This window comes from Triticum aestivum, chromosome 4D (genome assembly GCF_018294505.1).
Source record: "Triticum aestivum cultivar Chinese Spring chromosome 4D, IWGSC CS RefSeq v2.1, whole genome shotgun sequence".
Lineage (NCBI taxonomy): Eukaryota > Viridiplantae > Streptophyta > Magnoliopsida > Poales > Poaceae > Triticum > Triticum aestivum.
The window spans coordinates 318,466,811-318,476,341 of NC_057805.1; the positions used below are offsets into that span (position 1 = coordinate 318,466,811).

General features: G+C 46.3%; 1 protein-coding gene across 1 annotated transcript; it reads left to right on the forward strand.

Annotated features, from left to right (window-relative positions):
* The first annotated feature begins 2,150 nt into the window (after positions 1 to 2,150).
* Positions 2,151 to 9,150, forward strand: LOC123099956 (AP2-like ethylene-responsive transcription factor AIL7). Its single transcript, XM_044521966.1, has 8 exons — positions 2,151 to 2,596; positions 2,701 to 2,783; positions 5,412 to 5,420; positions 5,518 to 5,606; positions 5,971 to 6,044; positions 6,150 to 6,200; positions 6,299 to 6,375; positions 8,253 to 9,150. Exons 1-8 carry the CDS (start codon positions 2,289 to 2,291, stop codon positions 8,690 to 8,692), a joined length of 1,131 nt encoding a protein of 376 aa, XP_044377901.1. The 5' UTR covers positions 2,151 to 2,288; the 3' UTR covers positions 8,693 to 9,150.
* Positions 9,151 to 9,531: the final 381 nt, after the last annotated feature.

The following is a 9,531-nucleotide window of genomic DNA, read 5'->3' on the forward strand; positions in this document are numbered from 1 at the left end:
GTTTTGAGTATCTTGACAACGCCCATCATAGTACAACGTTTCTGGCTATAGATCAGTGAGAAAACCTTAATTTGCATGCTTTTATAAGAAATTCCTCTTAACAATGTTATCAGAATTAGTAATCTTAATATATGATTTTCAAATATGGTTTCCTTTATAATAATATGGCAACCTGTGAACTTCAAAACAGGCTTGCCGATGAATATGATTTCTTCTATTGCATTCATTTGAGGAGAACCAAGACTATTATTTCTAAAATAAAGCAATCTTCATAGGTGATGTATGACAAAAGTGATTGGGCCCCATAAGGCACTAGCATTGTAAACAAAAGAAAGAGGAAATATTCTTTGGTGTCTAGTCCTTTTGTACCCTTCTCTTGGTTGCATTTGACATTATTAAGATGCATTGAGTTTGATTTCCAATATTGAACCCCGATAATATACATATACATTGGATATTACTACAAAATACCAAAGCATGGATAGTTGTGGGAGTTTAAATGATATTAATGATGTTGTTTACAAACGAGTTCCTGTTGTTCCAAGGATTTTCCTAGCTGTGATACTATTTCAGAAAACACTGACCATGTTGTGTTGATTTGTTATTTCCTACAGAATTTTGCACCCTGTAGTTATCATTAATTTCCACAACATGAAATTGCTTGAAAGATTGGTGTACCGTTATGCTTTTGAGGAATATGAATCGGTCTTTGGAGTTGTGCAATGGAACACGATTATTATCATCGGGCTTGACGAAAGAGTGCCTAGAGGAAAAGTTATTGAAAAAAAACGTGTATGTATTCAAGAGCAAGAGCCAAGGGCGGACACTTTCAAAATTGCGTGTATACGTTATCAAGCTCATTTTCTCACATGGACAATTGTATGTGGCGGTTTCACGTGCAACATCACAACAATGGCCGAAGATTGTCATCAAAGATGAACATGGAGTTCTGACTAACGTGACCAAAAAATTTGTATAGATGAAAATCATCTGTGCATTTTAGTGAATAATTTGCAAGATGTGCCAATGCACGGCCACCACGCCGCGCCTCTACCCTGCTAGTTAGTAGAATAGCATGAAGGTCTTCTTCTACACACTTGTAATCGTCTCGGTCTTATTTACTCTATTCTAGCCACTTCAGTGATGCAAGAAAAATCAAAATCATCAAAAACACCAGAGGAGGGGATTTCATTGGTAGTGATGTCTTTTGGCCAGGGATTTCATTGGTAGTGATGTCTTTTGGCCAGTCAAGTGATGTGTTACCCATCTGTCTCGAAGGATCGGTTACATATAGATCTGAAATGGCACATATGGCAATCTTCATGCTTACACATGGATATTTTCCTCGAGGTAGTTTACTGTGCAACTTACAATTCTAAGAAGTTCGACTATGGTTATGATCTAATTCCAGTGTTATACTACATGATTGACGTTATCTCGATGTTACCAACTCCAATGAATGTTGCTACAATTAAGACATTAAAAAATAATTAGAATTTTCAGCACAAATTATTTTTAATTACCTGTTTTCGGTGGAGGCTAACATACAAATTCAAAATGGCACACGTAACAATTATGAATGGATATAATTTTTCCAATGGTGTTCCAGCAAGTTTAACTTACTTTTAAAAACGTCTGACCGGAGAAAAGGTTTGACCGAACAGCATGTTTTACCCCATTTCTTAAGCTATAAGGTAGGTAGGCTGTTTTCATTCCTTTTTTTTTTTTGACGACCAACTGTTTTTCCTCTCCTGTCGACAGAGAAAAGACGCGTGGACGGGGCTCGCTCCCATTCTTGAATCCCCTTACGTCGACGGGTCATTTCTGAAATTTTGATGCATATCCATTCCACCATCGACGCTGCCAACTCTGATTTCAAATATTAAAACGGAAACCGCCGCGCGGAGACCAGTGCTGGAACTCGCGAACAAAATGCAGTAGGGACAAAACAGCACAGCACAGCGCTGCCCCACCGCCCATCCTCTCCTTCCATTCCAATTCCAATTCCGTAGTCCCCACCGCACTTTGGTTGAAGAAGAAGACCGGACGAGAGAAGAAGTGCGCGACCGTCTCGCCCGTCATTATCACCCGCCTCCCCTATAAATACGACAGAGCCTCCCGTCTCCTCCTTTCCTCCGCCCCCGCTCCCGTGTCCCTGGCCAGCGCCGCCCTCTTTCCCGGCCCCCTTTTGCTCCCCCTCACGTCAAACCCCATTCAAAGCCCTAGGACCCAGGTCGTGTGTGTGTGTGTGTGTGTGATCGGTGGGTGAAGGCGAGGAGAGCGAGACGATGTCGCCGCCGACGAACGGCTCCGCCTCGCTTCCCTTGACGGGCCTGTCCGACGCGGTGCTCTTCCCCTTCGACGGCTTCTCCGCCGACGACTTCTTCGCCACCGCCCCGCCTCCGCCTCCGCCTCCTCCTCTCGGCGCCGACCCGGGGCGCCTCCTCCTCGCGTCCTCCCGCAACGACGTCCACGCCTCCAGGGACCTCGCCGTCGCGGCGCCCGTCGAGACCACCGGGAGCCCCTCAGCGCTGGCGCCGCTGCCGCTGACGCCGAGCTCCTGCCAAAGGACGTCGTGCTACCGCGGGGTGACCAGGTACACTTAGCGAGTGATAACTGATAAGTGTGGTTAAGGAGTGTGATTAATTAGCACTCCTCCCCAAAGTAGTAGTCATACTAACACGTGCGATGCGAGCGCAGGCACCGGTGGACCGGACGGTACGAGGCGCACCTGTGGGACAACACGTGCCGGCGGGAGGGCCAGAAACGCAAGGGACGCCAAGGTGACCATCTCATGATCCCCGGCTTAAACCAGCACATAATCTCGCCGCTAATCTGAACATCGACGGTGGCGATTATTTAGATCTTGGTTTGCTTGCGGGCTCGGATCTTTCGCGTACGTACGGGGGGTAAAAGGAGGACCCGATGGGATGCCGTGCCGCCGTTTCGGGAGTGAAGAGAGGCAGAGAGAGAGAGAGAGAGACGTCGCGTGCTGCGTGCGTGAGGTGACAGCCATCTCCGTGTATGATGATGACGAGGTAGACTACTCGCTCGCCCGGATTCGCTGCGGACCCACCACCACCTCTTTGACCGCCTTCTCTCTCTCTCCTTCTTCCTCTCGTATTTCTCGGGGCAATACCAATGTCTAGTACGATTTCGATTGTGTTTGGGAGAGAGAGAGAGCGCGCGCTAGCTGAAACAATTAACCGGGGTAAAAAGATTTGTTTGCCTGGACAAAAATACGATTAATCTTGGCGTGGGTAGGTGGCAGTTTATGCCAGCTTGCAAGTACAGTAAGCACGCAGCCTTTTGCCTTTTTCCGGGTCTTCTGTTTCCAGCGAGTTCATTCATTCATGCGTGCGTGGGGTGGGTCAGCTTCTTTCTTCTTCCGCTGCAAGTCTTTCTTCTTTTCTGTTTGCGTTCATCTGCCAGCAATCTGTTTTTTGTTTTCATCTGCCAGCTTCTCGAGGTTGGGGTTTTCGAATTTTGAAATGGGAATGCATGGCATGCACGTCTGACCACTTTTGCGACGCCAGCCAGCAAGCAAGGACACAGCTAATAAGCTAGCAGGCAGCAACTCCCCAAAGTTTTGTCCCGCTCCTTGTTGATGATCAGCACAGTTTTGTTGTATATACGTGTGTGGCCCTACACTCGGTTGTACAAGTAGATATATACGCGAGGCTTGTTTGTACTCACATTTGCACTAGAGATAAATTTTGATGTACTCCAATCCAAGCAAAACATGTCTGGCGCATGGCCGTGCATTTCCCATATTTGGCCTTCTGCATCATGCACGCAGCCTGCAAACTGCACAGGCCACTTATGTTCGATCACTACATTTTTGGTAGGAAAGCTAATCAAACATTAGTGCGGGTCTGCTTACCGTTTGGTCTATGCTCCTTTCTGCCAGTAATTTGCTATGACAAGTAGTTCATATAAGTTCTAATAGTTTGCTATATAGGTCCAATGAACGACTTCTAATAGTTTCATTTTGTGTGCTCACTACTCCCTCCATTCCTAAATATAAGTCTTTTTAGAGTTTTCAATATGGACTACATACGGAGCGGCCGGGGGTCTAACCTCGTTTTCTATTAAAAAAACTAAATACGGAGCAAAATGACTGAATCTATATTCTAAAATTTGTCTATATAGATCCGTATGTAGTTCGTATTGAAAACTCTAAAAAGACTTACATTTAGGAATGGATGGAGTATTATTTAGTTCAACTTGAACTAATTAAATACGTAATTAGAGAATCAGAACAGATGTAGTGAATCTATTACTCCTGAAGTTTTTAGTTTCAAACCAGGGTAGTACTCTTACTAAATGTACAATTATTTTTGTAATATTTTTTCATGAATTTTCTGTCAGTGGTCCTTCCGATCATTATGTTTTCGTTCAAATCATTACATTTTTGGGATAATGATCTTCAGACTCGTTTTTCGTTCGTATGTTTCTTGGGCTTGCAATCATTTAAAATGTATATATATTGTGCAGGCGCACATGGTCAGGAAATATTGCCAGTCAAAGTGAACTCGGAAATATTTCATGGTTTTAAATGTTATATAGCATGGTTATGTACTAATTATGATATATTTTTTCGTTCTAGTGTTTTCGGAAGAATTTGGCAGATTGCTAAACTTAACTCCCCCCCTCTTTTCATTATTGTTATTGTGGACACTTCAATACATTGAGCAACCTTCTTTTATGTTGTATACTCGCTGTCAAAATCTTCTACCCGCCACCCGTAAATGTTCTGCTTACTTTATTCTATGTACAGATCATCTCTTGGTCTTGCCACTTCTGTGTGTGCATGGTGCATGACTCATGTTCTTGTCTACCAGACCAGGAACCCATGCATGCAGTTCAAGTAGGAGCACTATGTTGCATTTAGGAAATTGTGTTTGGAAATTAATATTCTCTGAGTTGAAATGTGCACATTGCATCCTATGTTGTCTAGAGGAGCCGCTGCTCTAGATTTTTGTAAGGTAGCATAGCTTGGATACTACTACTATAAGCATAAATTCAGAAGAGTATTTTTTTTCTCTGTTTCAATTTAGCTTAGATCGCATGTCAATGTTGTTAACCAACATCTACGTAATACAAGAACATGCTGTCTATTTGTAAGTAACAAACTTCAGGTCACAATGGGTACTTGATTTTAATTAATGGTGTCTTGACGTGTCCATGGTAGGTCACAATCATAACTAAGTGAATATTTTGCTCAGTTAGGTGCGAGTTAAGCGCGGTGCATCTATTTCTTTATAAGAATCACATGACAGTTATGCATGTTTTCTCCATGCATTTATTTGTTTTTGTCTCTTCTCTTATCACTTCGAACTAACTTGGCTTGTATTATCTACCATTTTTATGCTTGCTAATCTGGCGACTATGCGGGGACTATTATTCAGTTTACTTGGGTATGAACAGTTACCTCCTACCTTTTATATTAGTGTGTCCTGTCTTTTCAGCATTACATTTGGTAGAAACTTATAAGCAATGTTTGGTACTATGCAGGTGGCTATGAAAAAGAAGATAGGGCTGCTAGGGCATATGATCTTGCTGCTCTGAAATACTGGGGTGTCAATGCTACCACTAATTTCCCTGTAAGTGTCATCCTTCCCTCCTTCTCTAATAGGCATTGATGTGTGTGTTTCTTCTATACTTGCTTTGAATACTTCCATGTTATCCTATCACCTCTCTGAACTCATGTTGTGGTAAAGATTGGAAGACATAAATTCAAGTCTTTTGTGCCATCGATGGCTTGCATATTTTTTCTTAGGTGTGCCTCATATTGCTAAGTTTATTTGTACAATATATTGTATTTACATTCCATTGTCAACAATTGGAATTATGTGCCAGTTTTATTCGGTTGTGCTAAATGGTTCATTTTCTTTAAAAATAATAATTATATTGGTTCTGAACTCAGCCATATTTTCTTAACTAACATTGAGTTTCTTCGCTTTACAGAAAGAAAACTACATCAGAGAGCTTGAGGAGATGCAAAACATGAGCAGGCAGGAGCTTATAGCTTCACTGAGGAGGTTCATGTTTATAACTTCTTACATTCATGTCAGGCATCATGTTTTGTGCTTACAACTGTCTGCTTGATGATCCTAAAAAGAAAACTGTCTGGTGTAAATCTGCAGGAAGAGCAGTGGCTTCTCTAGGGGTGCATCCGTGTACAGAGGTGTCACAAGGTAATTTTCAACTAGAGAATCCCATCAGTTTGATCAATATGTTCCGCGTGAGTTCAAATCTGCTCGACCTAGTCCCTGATAGTGATATGTTTTGTCAGGCACCACCAACATGGACGCTGGCAGGCAAGAATTGGTCGTGTTGCAGGCAACAAGGACTTGTACCTGGGGACTTTCGGTAAGCGCCTCTAGTTGATTAACTGTGATACCTCTTCATTCCAAAGAGATCCCGAGGGAATATAGCCTTGCATGTACTCCCTCCGTCCGAAAATACTTGTCAGAGAAATGAATAAAAATGGATGTATGTAAACTAAATATGTCTAGATACATCCATTTCTCTGACAAGTATTTCCGTACGGAGGGAGTACAACTTAGTGCAGACTGTATACATGGGGTCTATGGTCCTATCAACTACAGTATTTTTGATGAACAGAGAGTAAGATACCCTTGTGTTTCTCATACTAGGACATGAACTTAAGATCTAATACTACCGCTAGTATTGATACGAGTCTTTTCTAAATTGCTAAAAAATGGTCGCCGTCAAGAGTTAGTTGCAGTTATTTAGATAAATCTGAATGTAATCATGGTGTTGCATCATGCAAGCTCTTCTGCTCTGTTCTTCTGTGATGCATACCAGAGTTATTTACCCAAAACCATCACACTTGGGGCTAGGGTAACAGGTCAGGACCAGATTTGAGCCAGGTCACAAAAAACCACCAGCTCTGAGCCTAACCTGTAACGCGGAGCACTGACGGGCTGATTTGGCCGCGAAAACAGCGAAACCGACAGGTTGGGCCCACCTGTCGAGCTGACATGGCATGCCTATGTGGACAAATACGTCGAGGTGGAGATGGGACCCACATGTCATTGACTCAGCGCCTCCTTTTTCATTTTTCTTTTTTATTTACACCTCCTTTTTCGTACGGGCATTTCATCAAACAGGTTCTGGACGGCGACGCCATGGAGAAGCTCCATGCCGGTCAACCGGAGTCGCCAGCCGCGGCGGCGCCGCCGCATGCTTCGCGCCGTTCAAGGTCAGTTGTGCCCGTCAACGTGGTCCTTCCCCCTCTGCTGCAGCGACCTCGCCGCAGTCACCATCCTGCCACCAGCCATCGTCGTGCGCCCACGCGCCCGAGCTCCGGGAGGTGTGGTGTCGGGGGTCATGGGGAGCGGCGGAAGCTCGTCCACCTCCCCATGGAGCACCGGCGGGGCAGGCGTGGAGCAGCCATGGAGCGCTCTTGCGCCGGGATAGGAGGAGGCCTGCGAATCCGCCGGCGATGGCAACGACGACGCGAGGTCGCCCGCGCCCAGAGCGAGCTCGCCGTCGGGATGCTTGCCTCCGTATGGTCCACCTCAATCCGCCGCAGCGACCTTGCCGCGGTCAACGCGCCACCGGCCATTGTTGTGAGCCCGCACGCCCCACTGCCGCAGCGCAGCTCAGCGCCGCTGCCCCATCGCGGCACGTCCGGCCGCCGCATCGCAGATCAGCGGGGCCGGCCCCATCCCCCGCGGCACGTCCGGCTGCCGCCGCGCAACTCAGCGCCGCCGCATCCCTCCACCATCTCCCCGCCCGACAGTCAACGCCTCCGCCGTGCGCATCGACGGCAACAGCCGCAGCTTGTCTGCCTCTCCATGGAGTGCCGGCGAGGGAGGGGGAGATAGGTGGCCGCCGCCGCTAGGGCCAGGAGAGGGGGGGGAGAGGAGGACGGCGGCGTGCTCGCCGGAGCAAAGGAAGAGGTGCCGTGGAAAGAAAAGGGGGAAATATGTGACGCTGACAGGTGGGTCCCCCGTCCACGTCAGATTTTTTGTCCACATAGGCATGCCAGCTCAGCCTGACAGGTGGGCCCAACCGGTCAGTTTTGCTGTTTCCTCGAGCAAATCAGACAATCAGTGCTCTCCGTTACAGATTAGACATTTGTGACCTGGCTCAAATCTGATACTGACCTGTTACCCTAGCCCCAAGTGTGGTGGTTTTGGGTAAATAACTCTGCATACCATGCAGTAATGATTGATTGGCTCAGCTCATTTGGACCTAAACCAAATCGCTCTTTTCAGCGACGGAAGAAGAAGCTGCGGAGGCATACGACATCGCAGCGCTCAAGTTCAGGGGCGACAACGCCGTCACCAACTTCGAGCCCAGCCGGTACAACCTGGAGGCGATCGCCTGCAGCGATCTTCCGGTCAATGGGAGGCGGATGAGCAGCCACAAGCCAGCAGTAGCAGCACCAGAAGCTCAAGGCGAGATCACCTTCGTGTCCTCGGCTCCTCCGATTCCCCAGCAGTCGTGCAGTGACGTGCAAGTGCCACCTTATGTCCTCCACGGCCTTCTGCAGCTCCAGGCCTCTGAGCCCCTGCATGCTCTTCCGCTTTCCAGCTACAGCTTCGGAGAGCCCAGCTTCTACTGGCCCTTCGGCGACGTGGAGCAGATGGTGCAGCTTGACAGCAAGGTGGAAGTGGCTGGTGGCATCCTTCAGCTGGCCAACTCGGCTGTGTAGTCTCTGGGCTCTCAAAGGGCCTGTGCTTTTGGAGATGCGAGCAAGTGCAGCGATGTTTTGGCTGGGTAGCTGGGACGGAGGTGATATTTTGCCGTTCCTGGTTTGGAACTCACCACCTGAACATACTCTAGGGTATAGTTGCTGGTGCCGCTTGGTTCCAGTTGTCCTCTTCTATGTGTGAAGGTTATTAAAGACAGTTAGCGAACTTGAGTAGATGCTGCTCCTGGCAAGTGAAGTGATAGCGGTAGCAGGGAGAAAGAAGCTCCAAGGGCGGTAGTAGCGGTATGTGGGCTGCTGTGTAGAGCAGTTCCTTGAAGAGGTTTATGGTGCACCTCAGAATGACATGCTAAGTTATCTAGATTTAGTCGATGGGTTCTTTTGAACAAGGAGTGGACAAGTGGAACATGTTGGCAGATGTTATGTTCTTTACCGGCTATCTGAATCACCGTATACCTTCTGTTCCCTTCACAGTGTTCCGTCATTCTTCTTACCAAAACGAGGATCACCTCTATTTTAAACGAGTAGTCTGAAGGTATGAATAACATCTTAAGTAGGTAATCAATAACAAGAAAGTAAACAAATAGCCGGCAACCTAAACATTTATTCTATTATTGGACCTTCATTCAAATCGGTTATATGTAACCTGTACTATCATCTCCCATCGATTGCCTTCAAAGACCATAGGCGCTCTCACTTCTGCATGATGTAGTAATAATAATCACATACGAATCCATCCAGATGCGCAACAGATACTAACTTGGATTTTTTTGGGTGATATTTGTCTCGTTAAATACACAATCATTTCAACAGTTTCAAATAGCTCAAAGTAATGCACAAAC

Coding starts and splice junctions, on each gene's coding strand:
- LOC123099956 (XM_044521966.1), top strand. CDS start 2,289: ATGTCGCCGCCGACGAACGGCTCCGCCTCGCTTCCCTTGACGGGCCTG. Junction 5,607..5,970: donor ATGCTACCACTAATTTCCCT/GTAAGTGTCATC, acceptor TTCGCTTTACAG/AAAGAAAACTACATCAGAGA. Junction 6,201..6,298: donor GTGTACAGAGGTGTCACAAG/GTAATTTTCAAC, acceptor ATGTTTTGTCAG/GCACCACCAACATGGACGCT.